The sequence below is a fragment of the Argiope bruennichi genome, chromosome 2, assembly GCF_947563725.1.
Source record: "Argiope bruennichi chromosome 2, qqArgBrue1.1, whole genome shotgun sequence".
Lineage (NCBI taxonomy): Eukaryota > Metazoa > Arthropoda > Arachnida > Araneae > Araneidae > Argiope > Argiope bruennichi.
In genome coordinates, this window is record NC_079152.1 from 62,306,554 (window position 1) to 62,334,042 (window position 27,489).

At 25.7% G+C, this 27,489-nt stretch overlaps 1 protein-coding gene across 3 annotated transcripts in view; it reads right to left on the reverse strand.

Moving 5' to 3' along the window:
• Window positions 1-27,489, reverse strand: part of LOC129990536 (receptor-type tyrosine-protein phosphatase T-like) — a 94,506-nt gene that overhangs the window by 39,945 nt on the left and 27,072 nt on the right. For 2 of the 3 annotated variants that reach the window (XM_056098164.1, XM_056098165.1), the window contains 11 exons: window positions 26,877-27,016; window positions 21,672-21,742; window positions 18,406-18,567; window positions 13,906-14,037; window positions 12,073-12,333; window positions 10,556-10,687; window positions 8,695-8,853; window positions 6,947-7,087; window positions 4,564-4,890; window positions 2,981-3,228; window positions 2,797-2,869 (listed from right to left, as the gene is read on the reverse strand). In XM_056098164.1, the coding sequence (XP_055954139.1) occupies window positions 2,797-2,869; window positions 2,981-3,228; window positions 4,564-4,890; window positions 6,947-7,087; window positions 8,695-8,853; window positions 10,556-10,687; window positions 12,073-12,333; window positions 13,906-14,037; window positions 18,406-18,567; window positions 21,672-21,742; window positions 26,877-27,016 (1,846 nt within the window). The remainder of the gene's footprint in view (window positions 1-2,796; window positions 2,870-2,980; window positions 3,229-4,563; window positions 4,891-6,946; window positions 7,088-8,694; window positions 8,854-10,555; window positions 10,688-12,072; window positions 12,334-13,905; window positions 14,038-18,405; window positions 18,568-21,671; window positions 21,743-26,876; window positions 27,017-27,489) is intronic. The other variant, XM_056098166.1, reaches the window with a different exon arrangement.

Here is a 27,489-nt window from a genome sequence, read left to right on the forward strand (position 1 = left end):
TCCCCATTTTTTTTTTACATGAAAACTCAAGACATCTTGATGTACTATAAATGGTCCCCAGTCCCTAAATTTTGTCATTCTTCATTTTTGAGAGAAATTGAAAGGCCACTTCACTATACAATATATATTCTATAAAGGAAAAAACAACACTACAATTTTCAAACTACAATTATGATAACAATATGGCCAAGCGATAACTTATGATCTCTAAATAAATCATCAATAGTCATCTACCCAACTCTGCTCTCTATTCACAAGAAACATTGCAAAATGAAATCTTAGCACAGCCATAGACTTCAATATTCAGATTAATTTCCAGCATATCTAGATAATCAGAAAATGCTATGTTTACAGTGCAAACATAACAGAACTACATTTTATCATACCAAATGAAAGTACTATTTTAAAATTATACTTTCACAATAAACATCGACCACTTTGATTGATTAATTATGCATGCAAAATGGTGTAATCATTTGCTGAATAAAAGCAGCAAAATTAATCAAATTGTTAAGACAAAGGAACTATACCATAGATTTATTTTCCAATATCCCTCAAAAACTGTAAAGATGAGCTGGCAATCATTGATTTAATCTCTGGAGTTTATGAGCTTTCAGATGGAATAAAAATTGTCTAAGCAGCATAATGGTAGTGGCTCAATAACTTTGTAAATGTTTTATTCAATAGAAAGCATAATGAAGTAGTGTTTATAAGATATCTCTCTGAAATGGGAAGGAAGGACAGATGATCATTTATAACAAATGTAGAGTTCATCAGGTTTCAATTGAAATAGAAATGGGTGAAATCAAAAGAAACGTAAAAAAAACTGCTGACTAATTCTTTGGTTTTCCTATTCATTTTAAATATGTATAGATTGAGAATAAAAAGTTGGCTGTCAGAGGCAGCAAGAGTTTGAACTACTCACATTTTGAGATGACAATTAAGGAAACCTCAAAAATATATGGATTTCACTGATAGCATTTTTGCAACTAAATATCATTTAATAGATAAACTGAGCAATAATATGAATCTTTTGAAATTAAGATTATACAAAAAAATTCATATTTTATAAATATATGCTTGAACATTCAAATAACACAACAGCTATAGTATTATATACAGCATATAATTTGGCCATATCTGCTTATATCAAGAAAGTCAAACACTTTCTTAGTTTTGCTAAGTTGATCAAATATGCAGTACAAATTATATCTTTGAAATTCGGTCAATTAAATATTTTAAATAAAAAGTGTTGGTAAAATTTTGAAGAGTACAATCTTAAAGTTGTACTACACATGATTATTGAAAAAATTCAGATCTTTTAAAAATTAATCAGTTTTAGCTAACGATTTTACAGAAGACTTATTAAGGGACATTAAGTTTTTTGTCACATAATCAAATATCAAGAATTCAAACACATTTTTCACCATAATTAAATTAAAACACATGTAAAACCGTCTAAAACTAACACTAAGAGCAAAAAAAAAAAAAAAAAAAAAAAAAAAAAATTTGGATATGTAGAAGATAATAAATGAAATGGCATTATATATGTGTAAAATAATCTCTTAATTTAATTCATATCCTAATTAATTTCCCAATATTTATCTAAATTTAGCCCATATAACTTTATTCTAAAATTTTCTCTTATTTCTTGATCCAAATCACACTTTCCTCTTTATTTATTTCTAATACACACTCTAAAAAGTTGATAACCTTTGCAATTCTCATACTCCAAGAGAAGAGATAAAAATCCCTAATGTCTATGGCATGCTTCTCAAAGATATCTAAAATATCATTTCCTAAATAAGTACATGTCAACAAAATCCCTATAAGAAAAACTTAGTTATAGCACAAAGGAAAAAATTTCTCAGATGTGTTTCATTGCTTATCCTTGAGTACAAATCATGCCCCCCCCCAATAGAAAAAACATAAAATGAATTTAAATTCCAAATTTGTCTCCTTTTCAACCACTCATCTATAAAATTAAGCTATATATATATATATATATATATATATATATATATATATATATATATATATATATATATATATATATATATATATATATATATATATATATATACCACATAAAAAATAATAAAACACAAAAATAATTTGAAATAGCATTTCTTGGCACATAATTTTTTTGGTAGGTTTAGAATTATTAAGAAATTATTTCTTTAAATTAATAAATTATTACAACAAACAAATAATTTACTACATGAGTCATTGTTTATACTCTTTTCAAAAAGTATAATAGTTCTTTGAGATTCAAAACCATTAACATTCATTTGGAAGAATTTTGAAAGTAAACAGCAATAACAAGCTTCTGAAGCACATAAGGAATATAAAGATGATTGTAAATAAGAGATCACTTATGATCTAACTCAAGAAAAATTGACCTATTTCTTGTAAGGTGAAGACATGAAAGAGAAGCAAACAAAAGATACCAAGTGTGTGAAAAGAAATATTAATTTTATCTGCATTTTTTAAAATAATTTTGCTATAATAAAAATGAGGAGTTTTTAACGCTTATATAAGCTTAGGGCACTTTCCCATGTAAATACTTGAATTTAAAAAAAATATCTAATGCAGGTTTCATATTAATCAAAAGCATATGTTTCAGGACTTGCATATCTAAATCATGGGTAGAATTTAGATCTGTTAATGTCGAAACAAAGCGTTTGGTTTTTTAAAAGACTTTTATCATAGTAAAAATATTCCAATACAAATGAGCAGATTATAGGCGCTGTATAATAAAGATCAGGAATAAATAAACAATTTACATTAACGTACCTGAAGGTACAGTTTCAGCTGTGATGGTAACTGCTTCACTTCCTGTACTGACATTTTTATTGAAAGCAATCAACTGAAATAAAACAGTATTTCAAATTTTAAGAACTTGCATGCAGTATATATCACCTAACAGCATACATTTAATTCAAATATTGCAATATGATGCAATTTATCTTCAAATTACCTGAATTTCATATTTGTGGCTTGGCATCAAATTCCTAATCGCATGACAATATTCAAAACTTTTATTCCAGCATTTATCCTCTAAGGTGTTCTTTAAAGTATCAGCTTTAGTATAGTTTGTTCTTAGATCTCTGTAAATGACCTTATAATAATCAAGAAAACCAGTAGGAGGAAATGCTGATGACCAAACAAGGAATATAGTAGAAGAAATAGTTAATTTAATATGGAAATCTTCAGGAGGTGGAGGTACTGAAATATAACACAAATTAATGGCATGGTTCTTCTAACAAAATTAAGCGATATTTTCCAAATATTAATTTAAGGCATCAAATGTATATTTATGCATTTTGTATATATATAAAAATAAATAATGGAAATGTTGAGATTTAAAACTCTAAAAGTCAAAAAAAAAAAAAGTCTAAAATATATGCAAGTAATAATATTTTACATACAATCAATATCATAATTTGAATAAAATAATGAATATTTATAAGAAAAGGAAAATAGAGGCATGTTTACAGAATAAATGATTACTTAGCTGCATTGTAACAATTTTGACATCATAGGTAAAAAATTTCTACAAGTGATATAAGGTGAAAATTCAAATAAGATTACAGATTTATAAAATCAAAACTGCTTCAAAATGCAAAACTCCAATTAAATTCCTGTATACTTATTAAAACTTATATGTTGCCATAGAATTTGCTTAGCTTAGATAAATATCATCAGATATGTGAAACATTTCTCAATTTGCTATATTTTTTGCAAAACTATAGAAAGAAACATAATCATTCAACATTCAAAATTATTTCCTTCAAGAAATAAGAAACTTACTTTTATTTTTTACATATGTGTATTATATTATTGCAATTACACAATCATTATATACTATTATTATACAATTATTTTATCTGATGAAGATATTGAAAGCCTGGGACAGTTTAAAAATAACACCATCAAATATGAATGATTAAACATGCACCTTATAAAATATGCGTCATTAATAACAACAAAAAACACATATATCATGTCAAAGCAATAATATAGCTATCTTTTTTCTCAAATGTTAAAAGTATTTATTATAAAATTAAAATGATGGATGGTGATGCGATTAGTGGCCATAGCAATTGTGCAAATAAAATTCATAAAAATATGATTCTATTGTTAAAAGGAAAAAGATATGAAAGTAAGGCTTTGGGAAACAGAATCAGAATATAAACTTATGAGAAATCATAATAAAGACATTAAAATATTAAATATAAAAAAAATAAGAAAATGAAATTGATTATTTTACTTATGTTTGGAAAATGTCTTACATTATTTCTGATATAACAATATTACCAATGCAAAACAATAAAAGGCTATAAGTATCCATTCTTTTAATTTATTTGTACCATTTTATCCAATGCTGAATATTATTTATAAGCAGTTTATAACTTTCCAGATGAATAAATTCAGTATGTTTGCATAAAAATGATTTTCATTTAAATGAACAAATTAAAAAAACAAACCTATGTGTTATGTTAAAATGGAGAAATAAACAGTTAACTAAACTAAAAAGTAAATAAAAATTTTTTTACTAACTTGTACCAGATGTTTCTACTATAACTTCAGATTTTCCATTTTGATTAAAAGAATCGGAATTAGAAATGATATTAGCACGGACATGCACATTATAAATGGCAAATGGCTTTAAATTAAGTAGCATAAATGTTGTATCAGTTGTATTCTTCTGTGATATTTTCTCCTCTCCAGAAGAGTTGCAAACAAATCTCCACCCAATACGTTGATATGTAATGATATAGTATTGAACATGAGCAGTTGAATACAATTCAGATAGAGATCTCCATGTTAAATTAACAGTAGAGGATGAAATTACATGAAAAGACAATCCAGTCACATCTGTAAGTGCTAAAAGTAAAAGGCAAAGGTAATATATATTTCATCATAAGAAATTTCATGTTCATTAATACATGTACTGTAAATCAAAAATGGATAAACTGAAAAAAAAATCAAATTCATGACATAATCAGATTAAAGGAACATTCTTTGAAATTAAGCTTTTGTAATTTGAACTCTATTTAAAAGCTGTAGATATTTTTGCAGAAAAAAATTAGATAGATAATATTAATAAAAATTTAGATAATATTAATTATACATGAAGCGATTATATGAGTTGATAAGTTAACTGCAGACTATTATAACGTTTACACAAAAGCTTATGAAAAACTAATGAATAATGGTGGTAATGCGGTAAAATTTCATGAAAAATGCAATCTAAATTTATAGAATGAAATATATCATCTCAAATAGGTTTCCACTGAAAAGTGATAATGATAGTGTGAAATTTCTATATTTTACCAATTCAAACTATATATTGGTACAGTAGATATAAATAAGTTAATGATGTCAGCAAACACCTCTTTCTAAAAAAATCTTTTTTCTGATTTAACTGGCACAAAAGTAAGCATATATTTAAAAAAAGCATTAACCTTTAATACATAACTAAAAAAAATCCTTAAATTAGTACATTTTATTTTTGTAATGAAATACTAATAAAAGAGAATAAGCAATGATAAGTATAAATAAACGCAATTGTTTCTAATAATGAGCATTGAAATACTTAGGGAATTAATGCTTCAGTTTTTAAAATTAGAATCAAATTCTAAAATTTAGAAAAACCAGCATGAAAAAATGGCAACTGTGTATTATGTATCTGATAACATGCTTTTATAATTTGAAATAAAATAAATCAATGCTTGAATTTTGAAAAGAAATATAATGATGGGCGTTATTTTTTTTTATTATGATGAGATGATCTCAAAAAATATGAAATGCCAAAATTCTTATTTAATAAGGCAATTTAATGAAATTATCAGTATGCTTTGTACAAATGGATTATTTCAAAATTTTATTAACCAAGGGTTCAATTTTATTTCACAAAGAATGCATTGCAACTAACATAATTCAGATAAATAAATTATTTGTGATTTATAAAAGAATTGTAGGATGAATCAATATACTAGTGAAGGATATTTAAGCTAAAAGTATCAACAAAAATTAAGAATTTATACAGAGATAACTATATATATGGTTATATATCAGTTGTATTTTAAAAAAGACACTTTCTCAAGGTGCTTTTTTTTCTTTAATCAAGAAAAGCAGCTTTTATCTCTACAGATACCAAAACAATATTAAATCTTTAATAATATTAGAGAGGTTATTATACAATGAATAAGAAAAAAATTACTGGTTTGATATCTATATTAGCCATTTAATATTGTATGGAACTTTAATAAATATATTTGGAATAAAATGATTGCATATCAGCAAAAAGTTGGCAATTTAGATTATTTGAAACAACATAAGCAATTATTTTCAAAACATTAAACAAAAATATAATTTCAAATATTACTAAATGACAAAGACAGATAGTAGTGAGGAAATCAACAGAAATACTAATGGAATTCTAAATCAAATTCATTACTCTGCATAGAAATTGAAAAGTTACTCACTTCAATGGAACTGGAATTTACAACAAACTCTATTGTTATTTTAGTTCATACTATTAACCTTTGGGTAATCTTAGAATACATCATAAAATTATAAGATTAATTACAGAAATATTTTCTAATTGATAAACATTATCCAATTAGGATAAAATTTGAACAAATTTGCATATTTCAGATATGACCTGTTTTAGTAAAATAATAAGCAATAAAAATCAACAAATAAAACTTTTGTAATCATTCAATTTAATATTCAACCACAATTATAGCTTAATATCAAAATCATGTAAAGTGGTTTTTAAAAAAAATCCATAGCACATAAAGTTATTAATTCATAAAAAAAAAAAAAAAAAAAAAAAAAAAATCAAAGAGTAAAAACGAAACAGAACACAGGGTTGAAAAATTACAAATGATTGATCATTTGCCCAATAGCAGAAATTCAGATGCATGTTACTTACTGAAATCACACTTTTCGCCATACCAATTTGGAGCACACTCATCATCACAAGAGCCAGTATAAATATTACAATTTTTTCCATTGGCACAATGGCAGTGATGCGTCTCACTGCATCCAGCTCCAAAGGTGCCTGGTTTACAGGCTGAAAAGTAGAAATTATAAATTGTGTTACTTTCTACCAATAATAGGTTAATACATAACAACTCCATCTTCTGAAATAAGAGGAAGAAAGGCACATAAAAAGTCAATATTATCTAAGATACATGAGTTTACCTGAATTATTACTTTCTAGAAAATTTCTATAAAACATTAAATTTAAATTTTAAAAATTAACATTCACTTAAAGTGATAGAACTCTTTTTTGTCAATTTCATATTTATTTTAATAAATCTCAACTCAGTGATCTTAATAACTTATCTAAATTAAAATTTTTTTGATAATAAATTAGTATAAAAAATTCTGTAAGATAAAATTGGATAATATTTTTAAACATATTTTTACTCTCATTTACTCTAAAAGTTTCGTTTTATTACTTTCAGAAAAAAAAATAATCATTATTGCCATTTTGTAAGAAAAATGTAATTATCATTACTAGAAATTAATGGACAAAGATTTTTCAACAATCATGAAATGCTCATTTTATATTTAAATATATTACACACATTTATTAATCAACCAACATAGCTTTGACAACAAACTTTTTTCATCTCTACAAATAATAAAGAGGAATGTGCATGCAGTGTGGCACTTTGCAGATCAGATCATTTGACTTACAGCTACCAAGTGTTTAAAATTTAAGTTGAATTTCCACAATAACTTCTGAAAATATTATTGCATAATTATAAAATTTACACAATTAAAAAAATTTAAAAAAAAATTTCTTTTAATGATACTAATTTCAAAATTGTGCTAATTTCTTCTAAATTTTAAAAAAAATTTAAAAATATTTTTTTCCTAATTTCTAACAGTAAATTATACTTTTGCCTTGAAATTCAAACTGTTTTCATTGTTTCTTGAGGTATTTAATGATATGATTTTTTCCCACTGTTGAAAATTAAAAAAGGATTGAGTTTAAAATCTGTGTAGTTTACAAGACAAATAAAAAAAATGAGATTACTAATCTAAAAAATTTAGAAGATAAATGAGCTATACATCTATAATTTTACTAGATTTTCAATATCAAGGGACTGGTCTCCAAAGAAAGATTTCACATACAAAATGAAGTGAGTTTATATGAGGCAATTAATTATTAATTGGTTTTAATATTAGACAAGTTAACAGAATAATCTATATAGCGATTTATCCATCCATTATGCACTGGAGCGATTGCTCCAGTGCATAGCATTTATTTTTCATGTTCTTAACAAGATATTTTAAAACATCAAGTTATGACTGATATTCTATGAATCTATTTCAAGAATAATGCAAGCATTTTTTTGCACATTAATTAGGGGTTTGCAATCCCTAAACTTTGAATTTTAAAGAAATATAAGGATAATTATAATAACTGTGAAATAAAGTTATTAGCTAAATGGAAATAAGCCCCCAAAAGAAAAAAATGTGCGAAAAGTTATATGTAATCATCATTAAAAATCTGATTTAAAAAATATTCTAAGAAATTATTTACATAGTGCAATGATTTTCTAAATAATGATTTGCCACCTATTGAATTTTATTAAATTTTTAATATATTGATATATGATTATCAATAATAAAGATTGAATATAAATCAAAGAGAAATTTTCATACTTTCATTGCAAAATATCCCAGTGAAGCCAGCAGCACAAGAACAGCCATATGGATGAGGTAGACAAATTAAAGCTTCTTTACATGACAGCTGGTCATTAGAAGTAGAAACCAAACTGCAGTTCATTTCACACTTTTCCCCAAAAGATCCAGGTGCACATACTATATAAAAGTCAGTTTTTCAATAGTAACATTGATTTGGACATCAAAAAAAAAAATTTCATATTATTGGGCAAAAGAAAGTATGTTGTCTTCAAAAACAATAAGATGTCTAGTAATCCATAGACAAAAGATAAATTTAAATAATGGTTTAAAGCAAATGAAAAACAATTACCAATTTTTTTTAAAATAATACATGAACACTTTTTTTCAAAATATACAATATATAAAGATGAATATTTACATGTTCATTTGAATTCTTGTCAACTTTAAAAAACACATTTCTCAATGGATTAAAAATTTAATAATTGAATTTAGATTATAGTTTTGAAAGTAAATAACATGAAAAATAAAACGAGGTTACAGTATTCCTTCTGTGACCAATTAGTTTGCTTGAATCATTGGTTGATAAAAAATTTCACTTCAATATTTTATTTGTCTTGCCCTTGATGGTTTCTTCAACAAAGTATCTGAAATATGATCTGCTTGTAATACATACTATTTTAAAAGCCTTGCATTCTTGTTTGTTGCAAAGTTTATCATATGATGCATCTCACTAATTTTCTATCATCTCACCAGAATTTGTTACTTTCATTTGAGAAACAGAACTTCTTACATTTTGACTAATAAAAGATTCTTGCTGAAACTAAACATTTTTTTTTAAACAAAAGACAGATAACAAAATCATATAGCACTAAAATTCTGCATGTGCTATAGAATATTTTGCTTAATTTGTGCAATAACTCAGGATATTATTCAACAAAAATTTCTCTGATTAGGCAAAAAATTCAATGCATTGTAAGAATAAAGCATTTCTCAAAGAATGGTACTTTATTTCGAAGCATCTAACAGTATTACATTAAAAAGTAGTAGTGTTTAAAAATGGGTGTGCTTTAAAAGATTTTTTTATCATTGATTGATTCTGAAATTTAGTTTTAATTTAAGTAAAATAAAATTTCAAAAATTTTATTTAAAATGTACTTTAAACAGAAGCATATTCAAAATGGAAAAAATAAGTCAAATCTACACATTGTCACATATTCTGCAAATTGGCTTACTGACATGATTTTTGGTGATAAAAGCAATATATCTGATGACTTGATGTTGCAAAATTGGTACTCTTTTCTAGAAAATGTAAGAGTTTCCTAAGAATATATCAAAATTGTTTCACTGTTTTTTTTTTATTTCAATTATTTTGAAAATAAAGCATTAATTAAAATTATTACTACCCAATTATTAGGCTCTAGCAAGGTGTAAAACTTGTAGCTGCATGCATTCCATAAAGAATATCCTTGTAGTTTCACAAAGATATCGGATAATGCAAAGATGAGCAGCCAAACTAATGCATTTAAATATATAAATCAGCACAAGATTATATAAAAAAAATCAGTCATCATTTTTTTAATTAAAAATTATTTTCCTGCAGACTAATGAATTTTTAAAAAACTGAAATGACATTGGAAATAAAAGGAAAGCTGTATATATATATGACTCTCTTATAAAGCATATTCACAAATAATAGCATAAAATATTTGAAATATCTAACAATCATTAGCATGGGCTATGTCCCTACCAATCTTTAAAATATTTGTTTTAATACTCAGAGAAACACTAGTTTCAATAAAATATAAAATGAATAAAACTAATTTCTAAATTTTGATATTTTTAATAAAAAATATCAAAATTAAATAACGAAGAAATTTACCTTCTTTACATGTTGCACCATAAAAACCTGGAGGACAAATGCATTTTCCATTCAAATCATGACATATGCCACCATTGAGGCATACGGAACAGTTTTGAGTGCAAAAATTACCATATTTTCCTTTAGGGCATGCTGCAATAATGAAAGGAAAAAAAGAAGAATATAAATAATTCTTATAGGTATTCACTTCAATTCCCTCACTGAATGAAAATTAAAGCTCACAGCATCACTTACTTTGCATGAAATAATTACTGTCAAGTTAAAGTTGACTATTTTTGAACTGTTAAAAGACATTTAAGCAGATAATATTAAAATATTGATTTAAACAAAACATTTACAGCAATAATTATTAATCTATTTTAAATATTGGGTGACAGGCACTAATAATGAATACCCTCAAGAAATTAAAATTTAATCATCATTTTATGGATTTCAAATTCCTAATGACTCTGACAATTAGTGAATATGACACTCATTAATCTCTACTTTTTATTTCGCTAATCACAGCTGCAACAAACCTTGTTTCCTATTTCTTTATATTCCGTTTCTACAGCACGTTCTTGTTTTACAGAATATGCCTATTTGCTTTTTATTAATTTAATTTTTATTTATTATTTCCCAAACTTTATGATTATTAAAAAATCCGATTAATTTTTCATTTTGAATTCCCAATTCTTCCAATGTGCATTATTTAATGCATCTATATAAGCATTCCAAACATTTTAAACTAAGTTAGCTGACATTTTTTTAGATTTGATATACATCATTATACTTCAACTCAACATCTGGTATTTGATTTTCATCCATCATAGCAAGACTTGTGTAATGCCAAGTTAGGATTTGGTACAAGATTGAGTTATTACTCTCTTAGGCCGCAGTTTCAACAAATAATTTCTAAGTGATTTTTTTTTATTACTATTAATACCGTTTTTCTACATAAAGGTTTCAAACAATTTTTCTATATCCCACGTCACTTGCATTTTTCTTAAATAACTATTGCCTTTCAATGCTTCATTGAATTAATTGATTTTTCCCTTAATTACACTCTGGCTTTTAAAATCATAAAGTCATAACCTCTCTTTTCTTTAAGGTCAAATAACATTATATGTCTTTCTATAGTTTCAAATGTATGTATCGTGTTTTTTGCAATGTAACAATAAGTCACACACCCAATTTTTTTAAGATAATTTAATTTTGGTTTTCACCTATCTAAATTACAAGAGAGATTTTTTTTCTTTTCTTTTATGACATTACATTAGAGTCATGAGTGTTACAATTAATAACTTCAACCCAAAATTGTAATGGAATAAACTTCCATATAACAATAACTCAGCTTTTTTTAGAAGATTACAATTTTCTCTTTCAGTTTTGCTGCTACTTTTACTATTTTATAAAATAGATTTTCATGAAATGTTTTAGAATTAGCAGGACAGGTATCAAACTGCTAATTCACAAATTCTAAGCTATTATCAGTTCACTATTTTATGCAGTATTATAATCAATCAACAGAATATTACCTCTGACAATAAGTTGTACAAATCCAGCTTTTTCGATATCAGAATTATTGCACTCTAAACTGTAGATACCAGAATGACCAACTTCAACAGACAGAAAAATGATAGACATATGGGTATTATTGTAAGGTACATCTACAAGATTACGATCACCATTCTTCCTCCAAATAAAATGACCTTTGCAGACTTCTCGCTGAATCATTTCCAAACGAACTTCTTCATTCAAGTTTACAGTAACTGTTAATTTAACAGGATAAAAGTAAGCTATAAAAAAAAGAGCACCTGCATGTTAAAAAAGTGTAAAAAAAACATATATAAAATCCTATTTAAAGGAATCCAAACATGAAGTAGAGGCATTCTGACTATTAAATAATGACATTATGTTGTAGATAAATATAAGGGCATTGGAGAAATGAGATCGGCAAGATACAGAATACAAACTTCAGTGTTAAACAAAGCAGGGATTTACTGTGACAGATAAAAGTAGGTAGTTATAAGAAGAAATGAATAATAAAGCACATGTCAATGATAGAATGAGGAAACATTAGAATTTTAAGAGAGCATGACAAACCTTGAGTCACACCTATTCATTTATGGAACATAGTTCTTTGCATCATTGAATAGTTCATAAGTTCTGCAATCAAGCACAATTACTTGACAATAAACTATTAAATATGATAATACTTGTATGCATTTATCTAACTATAACTAGGCAATTTTTTTTGTACTTAATTAAAAGATATTTTCATAAAAGTTATTTATAAGAATTTCATTACATCCATTTTCATGTAAAACAAAATTTCTAAAAAACAAAAAAAAAAAGCATTTGAATTTATAATATAATTGAAATGAATTCTATATAAATATACAAATATTTTATTTTAAGATTTTGGAAATAGACATTTCTTACCTTAAAACCTTCTTACCTTCGCACTAATCATAAAAAAATACTCTAAAAAAGCTAATGATTTGCTCTTATAAAATTATATACCATCTATTTCTTTAGACAGTAGTATGTAGCTTTCCCAATATCGTTTGAGAAAAAAATTATTCATGATATTATTTCCGCTTGCCTGTTCACAAATAATTTTAAATATATATATATATATATAAAATTGATCATAATGTTAAAAAGTCAGATATTCTTTATATAATTGTATAATAAATAAATAAACATTAAAAAATTGTTGAAGTGTTCACTAAATGTTTAATAATGTGACGAATTTGTAATGTTGCTCCCCAGTGTAGTTAGTTCCATAGTAAGGAAAACAGTTTTACTTTGATAGCTTTAATGGATGCTGAACAAATATCAGAACAATATTCCTTGGCCTTGGCAATAAACTAGGCGAACATTTGACAACAAAATAGAAGATCCCAGAATCTACAGGGATTTTGGAGACAGGTGCATAAGGGTATGAATTACATAATTCACGTCCTAATGTAATGAAATCATGTTTAATCAAAAGAAATTTGTGCTTCGTTACACTCAAATAAAACAAAACTAAATTCAAATAAAAATAATAATTTTAAAATATTTGCATAATGTGAAAATCAGAAAAGATTATCTTTGATTCAAATTAATTTTTCTAACTTTTATTATTTTTAGGAAAAAAAGGAATTCCTGAATATGTATTAAAATATAAATATACAGAATTCAATCACCGTATGGGCTTTAATACAATAACATATATTTAAAATTATTTTAAATTTCAGGAAAACAAAAAAATTAATATTGCAATTTACTTAAACAGATATTTTAAGTCTCAAGTATATATTGTGATGACAAATAGCAACAAACTTTTATACAGTACTTGATGTTTGTTGAATTGTACTCACCATCCTTTCTAAATGCTAAAGATGTCAATGTGGATAATCTTTTGTTTCCTGAAAAACACTGATATCCTGCATTTAGCTTACCATTACCTCTTACTGCTGATTTCCAAACTGTTTTCAACCATTTCACATTATCTATTAAAAAATAGATTCAGTTAAAAAGCTTAATTTTGTAGATATAATTTTTATGCAATGTACTCAACTATCTACTGTTTCAAAATTCCAAATGGAAATAACCATTTTTATCAATAAATTGTAAATCATAACTCTGTTTGATTGGAAGTTTAAGGAATAAAAACCAGATATGATAATTCCACACCAAACACATAATGTTTATTTTAAATTTCATGTTGCTCCCTTAATGTTAAAAAATTTATTCAAAAGGTTTAAAAGAAACAATTAAAAAGATCAACTAAATTTACTTTATTAAATATAACAAGTAAAACCAATATCATAAAGAAATAAAAAAAAATTCTATGTTTGGAATATCGTCCATTAAATCAAACAAGTTAGAGTTAATATGATTAAAATATTTCATTCTAAAAGTAATAAATCTGGTATATTCAGTCAGAATATGTCTAACAGATAAAATCGTATAACTAGCCTACACATTGGAGTGGCTCCCTCTTTAACAAGTGGTTGTGTGCAAGTTAAGGTATGGAATAATTTTACTAAAAGAATTTCTCTTTCAAAACTTAAAAAAATATATAATCCTTATTTTACTTATTTAAGAATATCCGATGCATAAAAAAGGCAAAAACAGGGATCATCACTCTAGTATAGCGAATATGCTCTGCAGGTAATGCGATATCCACTGAAGTAATTTCTCCGAAACTTTATTGCCTATTCCATCAACAAAAATATAATCACCACCACTCCTCATGCAAATGTTAGAGATACTGGATAAGGCTGTGAAAACTCAGAGCACTCAGACTGTTACATTTGTAGTCTACACATGAGCTTTTATTCTCAGCAATAATAGTACAGAAAACCAAGTACCATTTTAGGAACTTTTTGGCTGAACAAATGGCACAGAGCTGCAATTTTAGTAGCAAGATTATTTAAGAAATTTCTTTTATCCAGTTTTGAGATATTGTGTTTATATAAATATGAATGCAGAGACAGAGAGACGGTCAACTCGTTGATGAATTTGGTTTAAAGTTTATACAGTTATATATTTTAAATAATAAAACTGTGCGCCAAATTCTACCTATATAGCTCTTAGAGTTTTGAAGTTATAGGGTGCACCAGCACTCGGATGGATACACACAAAAAATTGCGGAAATGGATTTCATACAAAATTGGATAATCTGCAGGACGGACAGATAACATTACAAATCTCATCTTCCTACGTCAGAGTTTTTGAGTTATTATGCTCACGGACAGATACAGATTTCAAAACTTTATTTTTTGAAAGTCCAAATCTGGAAGATCGGACAAAATTTTCGAGTTCGAATTTTTTGACAATTGCAGTTTTTACTCTTTGAATAAATACTTCGCATACTCGAAATTTAAGAAGAATTTTATTGCCACTAATTTACTTTTGATATTTTGAGCAAAAATAACAAGTAATGACTTGCAAGCAATTTTGGAGCACTAGGATTATTTTTTTTAGTTTACTTTTATTTTTGAAAGCCTTGAATTATTTAGTGGATGCATTTTTAAAAGTTCATGATTAATTAAACATGCATTTTCCCTAAGTACTAATAAAAAAATTGTAAAATTTTTTTACGCAAAAATATTTTTTCTAGTAAAACTATTTAAATTAGAATTGATGTTTTATTAAATGATGTAAAAATATAACTAACAAATGCTTAACAAAATAATAATAATAATAATAACCAGTGTACACAATGACTAAATAAGCATACAAAGACTTTCTGAAGTCATTGTTAAAAACTAATTAATGTGGCCTTGCCTGAATATGTGAAATTATTCCTAAACAGAAACGATTTTCTCTCTATCTAAAAAAGGAGGTGAAAGAAAAGTCTCGTTGTTAATAAATATAAATTTTATTTATATTATATATATATATATATATATATATATATATATATATATATATATATATATATATATATATATATATATATATATATATATATATATATATATATATATATATATATATATATATATATATATATATATATATATATATATATACACACACATTTTCCCTATTATCAGAGTTTTCCTAAATTGAGATAAAATCTTTTTCAGATTCATTGAGCTCCTTTCAGAGCTGAAGGATCAGACATAGCATTAAAAAAATGTAGTAATGTAATGGTGCTGTAATGTAGTGAAATTTTATTTTTCCCTCTGAAAGAAAAATAAGCAATTGACTTAAAAAAAAAAAAAAAAAAAAAAACGCCTTTTTAGAGCCCTTATATAAGGACTAATAAAAATAAGTAGTTTTTAAGGACTTTTAATAATGATATGCACCTATTTCATTGTTATAGCAATAAAGTATTCAAAATACAATTTTTGTATATTTTTTTCCTTTTAAAATATATTCAGTATGCTATAAAATTTATCATATTTAAAAATCTTTGATTTTTATTACCAACGAATTTTAAGAGAATTAATGTAGAGACAATTAAAAGCTTTGTTGATACTAGTGGAACTGCATGCCAATGACGAACTTTAAGGTTTAACCGCATATCATTGGAACATAGTCAATAGACTGACATTATATTTTTGAGGAATTAATTGCTGGTTTGCAATAAACATGAAAAGTTTGGGGACTAACAGGGTGGCCATTATTTCTAAAGTTTTACTTTGCTTGATTTTTTGAGATTTTATTAAAAAAATTCTCTGACTTTTTCAGATGTATTTAAAGTCTTCAAATTGATTTAATTTCAGTTGCTTATTTTTATTTATTGCACAGAAAAAAAATAGTTCTACTCTTTCTAATTACAATCAGTGTCAAATAAATAAAATTTAATACTCAGGAAACAAAAAGACATTTTCAATTACTATGTTTGAAATAAGCTTCATTTTTTTTGTAAACATTTTTTTTTTTTTTGCATTTATGCTAATTATATATATAACACAAAAGATACATGCTTATATAGAAGAACATTAAATCAATCGATCATACCTCAGAAATATTTGTCACGGATTTACTCACAAAAGATTTAGTGCAAAATCACATGGAAACTGGCAGACTGCTTAAAAATGAAATAATCTGTTTCCTCTAATGGGACCTCTCTATTCATACAGTTATCAATAACTAACCTTAAACTAAACATTTTTTTTTTTTTAAGAGAAACAAAATATTTACGAACACAAAATGAAAAACGGCTGAAGGCAAATATTGGCAATAATATTTAACTTAAACTTTTAAATTAAAACGACTGTTGCATCAGTATAAAAAAATTATTCAGGGTTTCAAATAATAAGGAAAACCAGTCCCCCAACCTTAACCATTTATAACGATTTCTCCAATTTCTGTATCACACGAAAGCTCATGATTCCTAAATGAAGTCTTAAATGAATACATTATCTCCTCATCATTATCTGATTTCGAGAGGTATCTCTAAATAAAAAAGTTAACACCTCCCCCCATCCTTAACAACTAGACTGATTATCATTACCAATTTTATTCATCAATTAATTTTGCCACTTTGCAAGTACAGCTAATCAGTCAGCATGCTTCTTTGCTGATTTAAAATATTAATCAAATATTTTGTTATAAAATGCAATTAAATGAAATGACTAAATTATTACTGCTAATATGGTGGGTAAATTGCTGCTTGCCATCAACAGCTGTTATCTTTTAAGTTAAAGGAGTAAAAAGAATATCCAATGAAATGAATTGATTTTGAGCAGTAATCATTTACATCAATCATCGAATTGGATGCCAAAATTAGATTTTTCTTTTCTACGAGAATTAAGAGTTGCTGGCATTGAGGAGATTCTGTTTTTCTTCAACGGTTCAAACAGTACTTCCATGTTCAATAATGTCAGATTACTTGAATTAGTGAGAATAATATCGCAACTTTTTTTTTAAATTAGCAGATATTGGATATATATAAAGAGATTTTTTTTCTATCAAAAAGATACTCAGAATTTCAGTGATAACTTATAAAGAAAATTATAATATTCAGTTTCAAGTATAAAAAGATAGTATTTTATTATTATTTTTTAAAATTTGAAATAGAAACTGATTTAAAGTTGTGCGTGTTCTTCAGCTCACAAAAAATAATAATAATAATAATTTAAAAATAAAAAATAAAATATAAAACAGCAAATATAAACAACAAAAATATAAACAACATTTATGGAATTCATTATGAAACAAAGGCCTAAAGTTTTAAAAACTATGTATTTTGTAAAATAATTATTTGAAATGATTTAGTTAAAAGTACATACCATTAAATAAATAGAGCAAATATATACTAATCATAAAAATTAAAGTTATATAATTTCTCTTTTGGAGATTTTTAAAACTCGTTTTCATTGTAACAAAAAACGATTACAGTACATTCATAATCTTACCTCTAAAAGTAAGTATTGTAGTTGGCCTGTCATTGTTTATCCTTGTATACAAGCCAAACTTAATATCTGTCTTATTTTTTGTAGAAAAACAAGATTGGATATGACTGTCATTTTCTCCAAATAGATAGTTTGTATGAAGAGATGCAATATTTAAGACACTTTCTGAAAAACAATACTTATATAAAAAATAACTTATAAAATAATGTCCTAAAATTTAATTTGGACATCATTTTTTAATGTAGAAAAATTAATTTCAATTCATTTCAACAAACTTTCTCCTCACATTCACTAAAATTAAATAAGATAATTTGCAGCTTTGAAAATTAGAATAGATTTGATCTCTCCATTAATTTTACCTATATCCTAATACACTGAATATCGTTTATTAACTTTAGGGAAACAAAATATACAGAAATTTATTTTTCAGTGTAAATATTCAGAGGAAATACTTACTCATGTATTTGTATTTTAATTAACTTTACTCAGAGTTTACTCTAAAGCCATAAATTTAAATTATATATATATATTGAGCACAAGTCAGAGTAAAAAAAAGTTGAAACTATACAAATCGTTTACATTTTTTTAAATATTCTAAAGTCTAAAAAATTTAATATTAACAGATGCTACATCAATCATTTTATATAAAATAAATGATTTAAATATCAACCTTGTTTTTAGTTATGAGTAAATAAATAATAATGTATTTGTTCATATTTTTAAAGGATAATTTTGCTGAGTAATTTTAAAAAGTGCTGAATTTGGTTTTAAACTGTTTTCTAATAATAAAAACTGAAATGAATGATACAATTATTGATAAACATTTTTGAACTCTCAAATTGCAGTTTAAACAATTATCTGAATTACATTCAGAGAATTATAGAGTTACACTAAAAGTTTGAACAATCATATGAGTTGTACAAATTATTTGTTATTTTCTTTATCCCCTATAAATAACTACAATTTTTTTATGTGGCATTTTCTTCAATCATTATGTTGAAATCCTATATTTTTTCCTTTTCCTTCCCAATACACTATAGAAATTTTTAATTGTGTGATATATATATGTTGACTTACATGCTCTTTCAAATGCCAAACATTCAAAATGCACAAAACCATTTCATTTACAATACAAATACTATGGAAACTCCTCCACTGTAATAATGGATACAATTTAATCTTTCCTAGAGTTTTTTTAAGCTTATAGCCCCATTCTTTTTCTTGTAATTAGCAAGATCTGTCTTCAACTGAAAGTTCTCTAGAAAAGATGCAAGATTTTGGCTAATAGAAGAGAATGTTGACATTTTTCTTAAAATTAAACAGCAGATTTTCAAGAACATTGAAGTTTATGAAAGGAGATGGCCACTGAAGATTGTATGGCTTCATTTACAAGCTCTTCAAATCATCTGGCTCAGATCAACTGGTATGAATTGGAAAAATATTCTCTTGGAGAAAAAAAAGGTATCTGCAGACAGAAACAATGCAAGACTTGGTCAACAGGATGCACCAGAAGTTGGCTAACTAAAATATTTATTAACCACTACTATTTATAATAAAGAATGCTGAAAAATCATTAAATTTCTCCTCATATCATGGTAGAATTATGCAGTCAATCAAACAGTACTTTTGACAAGGAAAATAAGCATAACAACAATTTATTGCTTTGCTTGGCGATCTAAAACAGAATGCCATATTCACTCCTGATTGTGCAAAGGAGATAGAAAATTCAAACATCAGTTTTTAGCAACCTATTAATGTGTGGAAAAATTTGATACTCTTTTTTTTTTTTTTTTCCTGACAAATTTTAATTTTTCAAAAAATAATGACGATATTAATCCGGAATTTTTACTAAATATTTCCCCTTCTATTCCCATTTTTAAATTCTTTAACAGAATTTTAAAAAATTTCACTCCATTTAAAATAAAAAGTAAAAATATTTTTCTAAATATATGCTTTATTTCAAATTTACTCCGAAATTAACATTCAATGAGTCCTTTTAGAGCATTTATTTTAATATCTATAATTTTCTATTTAAAGTTTGCCTCTCGTGTTAATCGTTTTTTATTATATTATTGCAGGTTAATGGATTATTAACTCAATAAGTTAAAGCAATAAAATTATTGTTATATATATATTTTTTCATCTATTGACACTTTTAATAATTTGAAATAATTAATATTCAGATTCTAAAATTCCATGAAGTCAATACAAACGTCACTTGTAAAGGTGTTTGTTCTCTAGATGTGCACATGTCCTTTTGTAAAGAACATTGCGAAAAGCAGTTCATAACACTATGTCTTGAATTGAATGGAACTGCATCAGTCATAGAAGATCCATTTAAGATATTACAATAATTTTCAACATCTCACATTACTTTTCACCCAGTTTTGTCTTTTATTCACTATTGTATGAATCACAAGTTGTTTTTACATCATATGCAATCATTACTTTCGATATCATTGCTAGAGAAGAACTCGGTATATTAACTGTTGAAGCTACATATACGCAGTTAGATGAGTTATTCTCTCTTCATGTATAAGTGTCTGATATCCTACACTATAAAAAATAAACTACAATATTTTACATAATAGGAGCTCTGCATCAAAAAACATATATCTTATTTGCACAAATACTGGGTTACATTTTTTTTTTTTTTTTTTGTATTTTGCAAGAAACATTATTTGCAAACAGTAAAGATGCCAATAATTGTTTTCCTTACTTTGAAAATTCTCTACAACTGAAACTCTGTTTATATGAGCAGTGTACACTTTCACAAGCAACAAAATTATATATATATATTCCAAAAGATATGCAAAGATTAATTAGGGCATGAAAAAATTATACTGTCACCCCTCGAAAAAAAAAAAAAAAAAGGAAAGGAAAGAAAGGAAAGAAACAAAGAATGAGACAAGAAAAAAAAATTAGCCATGCACTGATAGAAACATGATATTCAGCATGGAAACCTTTCATTTCAATTATACATAAATGGTAGAGATTTTATTTCATATTTCATTCTCAATTCTGCAACAAGCAAAAATTCAAAAACAGAATAGAGAAAGAAATTAATTTCTATTATTATCATTCGATGGTTTTAATGATAATCTTATTTGTAATCATTTCAAGACTTTTCAAATAAAAAAAGAATCCATTTATAAAATTAACTATTACACAAGTCAATAAGTATTGGTCTTTATAATTATACTTCCAATACAAAAGAATAAAAGTAATTTATAAACAATAAACAATAATGTATTTCAAAAGTATCATACCTGAAATGTATGGGCTGATAAATTGAAAACTTGGTATTGCAGCACATACTCCTTCCGCAACATAAGTTTGACTAGGGAAAGGTTTAAAACAATAAATTGCGATAGGATATTGAAGTATATATTTTAATATACAGTTTTCACAAAAACATAAAAAATTTTTTAATATTGTATTTTTTCAAAAATAAAAAGCTGCCAAAATAAGTAACCAAACAAATAAGTAATATGTTCTCTGATGGTTGAATTTGCTTCAATTTTAACACAGAAAATAACACAATTTAATATAATGAATCTGGAATCCATAAAATAGTATTAAAATTACAATTACATACATAAATCAATAAAAATAAATTGTAAACTTTTCTAAATTGTAAACTAAAATATCTGCATTTTCGTCTTACAAGAAAAACTGTTAGTACTATGAAAATGTAATAATAAAAGATTTAAACAAACATCCTGAACACAGTTTTGATTCAAACTGCCCTAAATCTCGTACTAAAATTACTTCAACAAGATTAATCATATCATATAAAGAACAACTGCAAATCTATTTTAATGAATGTTTGAAATGTTGTTTTGAAAAAATGTTCAAACATTTTTGCTTCATGATATTATATAAATTTAATCCTATAAATGGCAATAATTTTTTCAGGATAGGAAAATTAACTTTTAAAATGAGAAAACTTTATTGTAAATTATAACAAGTTTATAACAAAAAGTTGAAAAATTTAATTTTTATATGGTCTCCATAGTATAAATCTCAATTTGTAAAAATGTTTCTCTTAAATTCTTCTATTCACACATAGTTTCATGACTCTATTTACAAAATTTGTTCAGATATGTTTATTTATAAATTTAGAGGGGCTTATCACAAATTCATATGGAAGCATTTATATTAAAAATGTGAATTTATTTAATGAAAAAACTTTCATATGGAGTAATTGGTATTTTTATGCAGTCACATCATAGATAATAATATCATCATAACTTTACTAATAAAACATACTATCGAGTTTGGTTGGTCGACAACAGCAATTTTGACTTTTAAAAAAACTAAAACTTGAAAAATTGAACGTTTAAAATATCTCAGAGAAATCATGTAATTCCAAACAAAAAAATAAAATTTGTTGCTCCCAATTATGTGTGTGTGATATTAAATAAAAAATAGCATGCTTTAGTAATGTGAAATATTTTGAAATGCAGTGAAGTTTGTGTGTGTGCGTGTGTGTGCACATGTTAAATATTATTCTGAACAAGCCTTACACATAAATTAGTGTATTTTTAACTACTTTTTAAAAAATTTAATAAAAGTTAGGAAATATATTATTACTTATACACTTATACCTATACCTTTTAATGATCCATCGCAATATGTATTTCCCCCAAAATGTACAACAAAAAAATTGTTCAAACATCAATTTGAGATATGCAAAACAGAAATGAATCAATAAATGATAATTTTCCCTTTTAATATTTCTATGAATTTTGTTAAGAAAACTGTGAATGTGTGTATTCTGATTAATGTAAGAGAAATATTTCATTAATTGACACCTTTAAATTATGGGGGATATACATTTTTTTTAACTTTTTACTATTCATTTCTATAGAAGTCAAAAAAGTGTATTCATACAACTGCTTATCTTATTTAATGAAACTCTGTAACTGGAAGTATGCATCTAGGTGCAGAAATAACTGTTTGTTCCACTTTATATATATATATATGTATATAATTTTTTTTCAAAAAAATAAATGATTCATAAAAATGGTTCATCTACTAAAAATAAAGCTAAATATTACTGATAGAAAATTTTTATTTCTGCAAGTTCAGAAGAGTATTTTAGTAATAACTATATTTCTCGTTGCATTAAGGGATTTATCACAATAAATGAATCTGACAATTTGTTTTCTGTGTAAATTAATTAACTAAAAAGAAGTAAAAAAAAGAAAGCATGCCAAATAAATTTAATTAAGTTTTATCTGTATTAAGTTTTATAAACTAAGAATTTAATTAAGAATTTTATTCTTTAGTTAGATGATGTGCATTACTTTTGTCATATTGCAGTGACTTTAAATGAATTGACTCCATTCCAGTATCTGACTATTCAATAAAAATGCTCTAAAAACTTTTGAACTAACCAGAAAATGACAGTAAAATAATGTCTAATATAGCCCTAAAACTAGAGTTTCATAGAAATCCACCAATATTTAGATTAAGTAGTAACTTTTTATTAGCATGGTAGTGACTACCAAAATATATACAAATACAGCAACCTTATTGTGCAAAATTTCTTGCATGATTTCACAATTTTTTTATAAAATTTGAATAAATTTGCTATTTTTAGACTACATTACACATTCATATTATAAGGATGTCTGTGGGATTTTACCCAAATATCTTGATCATAGGGTAGATTCTTGTTACTGGTGTAAGCAATGTCAAAGTATTGTTTTTTACTTCCTTGCTTTTATTCCAACGTGTCTTGTTGTATATGAATGTAATATTTCCAAGAGTGTTCTGATAAGATGCTTGCGAAACAACTCTGCTGGAAATGAGCCAGTTTTAGAATGAGGTGATGATCTGTACAAGTAAATATCTACTCACCTCTGTCATTAATGTACTATTATCATTAAAATCTAATTGCATCTTACTCAGTGAATTTCTTAAAGTCTGATTGATTTATTCCGTTTGATCATTCGATTGGAGAAGATATGCTGTAAAACACCCAAGGATTTTAAAAGGTTCTTGGAAATGAACTGAGATCCTCTGTCAGAAATGACTTCTAGTAGTAACCCAAACCTAGCAAAGAATTGCTGCAATACAGTCATTGTATTTGCTGCTGACATTTTTGCCACTTCTAATCATTTAAGAATAGCTGTTCACTACTGTCAAATAAAAAGTTTTGTCTTTCATTGTAAAATCTAATTAAATATAGTCTCATGGCACTTAGTTCTATACTCATAATTGCACTGATGTGAGTGGTAGAGGTTTGGCTACAGTTTGAAAGCTTTGTAATTACTAGATATATGTTCAATATCTTGGTCTAAATTAGACCACCAGAAATGAAATGTAGCAACAGTTTTCATTTTCACAATTGCAGGGTGAGTATCATGAAATAATTTTAGTAAATGAATTTTATGTATATTTAGAAATTACTACTCTCATCCCCTATAACAAACAATTTCTATCAACAGATAATTCATCTTTTTTGCTGAAAAATAGCTAAAGATCAGGATTCTCAATTATAGATGAAAAACCATTCTGAACTTAGTTAATTATAGTTCCAAAAAATTTATCAATTCTAGATGCAATAGCAATGCCATCTGATGTTACAAGTAATTCTGACAATTGGAAAATCTTATTAATATCCAATTGGTGCAAGTTGTTTCAGTCTTCATTGGGAAGTCTAAAAAGAAAATCAGCATTCTGATGTCCAATACCTTTTGTTATGCTTAATAGTGTAGTTATATGAAGATAAGAGTAATGTCCAACTCTGTAAATGAGTAACAGCCATGGCACTTACTACCATAGTAAAAGAAAATATAGTAACCAAAGGTTGAGGGTCAGTATATACTACAAAGTTCCTTCAAAATAGATGCAGATGAAATTTTCTGCAAGTAAAAATTATTACTAGATCTTGTTTTTCAGTTTGTGAGTAGTTGACTTCATCCTTTGATAATGTGCAAGGGGTATAGTCTATAGATTTTTCTTTATATTTACAAAGTGTGAAAACACTGCAGCCAAATTAATAGGCAAAGCATCACAAGATACTTGTAAAGGAAGATTTTCATTATAATGGTTAATATAATATCAGATGTTAGAAATTTTTACACATTTCAAATACTTTATTCCATTTTTCAGATCATATCTATGGAATACTTTTCCTCAGAATATTGCATAAAGGAGACAAAAAACAGATAAATATTTTATGAAGTTAGAGTAATAGTTCAGTAAGTCTAAAAATTATTTAAGCTCTGACACAAGCTCCTTTTTTAGATGGAAGCTATTCTTATCAGAACGAAATCTACTTTTAGTACTATCATTTTTAGTAAACCTGCTATGAAAAAAATTATATATTTTAAAGCAAGATGTAATTGTGTTTTCAAACTTTTTATCAAATTGAAAATATATATATATATATTAAATTTTCAACAGATCTTTGCTCCTTTTTTAGTTAACTTTATGCTGTTGCTGCTTATCTCCCTTGGATTGTACACCAAGTCAAGCCAAGTCCAAAAGATTGAGGAAACAGAGGTGCAGTAGCTTCTGAGGGTAAGACCCCTGAGCACCCAAGGAAAGTTAACTTCATAAGTAGTAAATAATAAAACAATATCATACTCAAAGATTTAGAAGATAGATTCTTTGTTAATAAAACTTGAATAAATAGAAAGAAGTCAAATAATATCTATCACTACATCTTTTTCACTCTCTTTTACTTTTGTAGATCTTTTTTCCTCAATTGATCAAGTAATATTTATAGTAATCAAACTGTATTAACATATGCCTATTTAAAAAAAAAGAAAATTTCAAGTTTTTGAAAAATTGATAAAAATTCTTAAAATGGCTTGCTAGTGGAGAAAGAAACAGCTTTTTAGTTTTTTTTAAACAATCGATTTTTTTTTATTTTATTTTTTTTGCAAATGATTTTTTTTGTTTTGTTTTTTGCATATTGCTATACAAGAATGTTCAATTTTAATTTTATTGATATTACCTTAATTATTTTACACTTTCCAAATTTATTATTTGCAATCAAAACCATTTCACTTCACCTAAAATCTTTACCTCAAAGAGAAGAATAAAAGTAATTTGGAAAGCACAAAATGAGAATTTAGATAATGTACCAAATATCAATGTTCCCAAATTCAGCAATATTCCCAAACTTATAGATAAATGAATTTTATCCTTCAAATTAAAAAAATGTTCTTATTGATAGAGGTTCTGTTTAAAATCAATAGCTGGTAGTTTAATACTGTTATTGATAAATTTGCTTTTAATTATATATTACTTTTTTCTGCAAAAATGCAGTTAAATTAGTTACATAAATTATTTAAACATATTTCTGCATTGAATAATATAAATTATCTTATCCATAAATTTTGCGGATACAGAAAGTCAAGAAATAAAGAAAAGTGATTCAACAACAAACATATCAAAAAATAATAATGTATAAATAAAATCTAAAGAGAAAATAAAATGTAGCCAAATCTTACATATCAGAATCAATGCCCATTTGTTTAGACCCAAGAAATACACATTTTGGTGACATTTGTTTGAAAATAGCAAATCTTTCTGAAGCATTCCAAAAGGATATTCGAAAATCATGGGCAGCTGATCTGCATACAGATGAAAACTGAAAGAAATATTAATATATATATATATATTGAAATAATCGAAAACCTATAAAAAAGGGCGTTTGATTAAAATGCATTTTTTTAAAGCTGAATAGCAAAAAAGATTGCTCATAACAAGAGTACATACTTAGGACTTAATTTAAAATTTCTATATGATGTAACATTAGTAATTGAAATAATAAATTGAAAATAACGATATTTGTTAACATTAAGATAAGGTGAAATTTATTTCAAACATATTTTGTTGTTGTTTTCAATCCCAAAAGAACCATCAGAGCTAGAAAGAATCCATAAATTTGTAAAAAATTCACTTACACCAAAAAGTTTACAAAATATTTTTTATGTTATTTTTGCTAACAGAATGTAATTAACATCCTGTTAGAAGCTTAGCAAATAGTATTTTGAAGCAGATTTTGTAATTTTCAATCATGGTCAAATGGCACAGACACTTGAAATAGCATTTTCTTTTTTA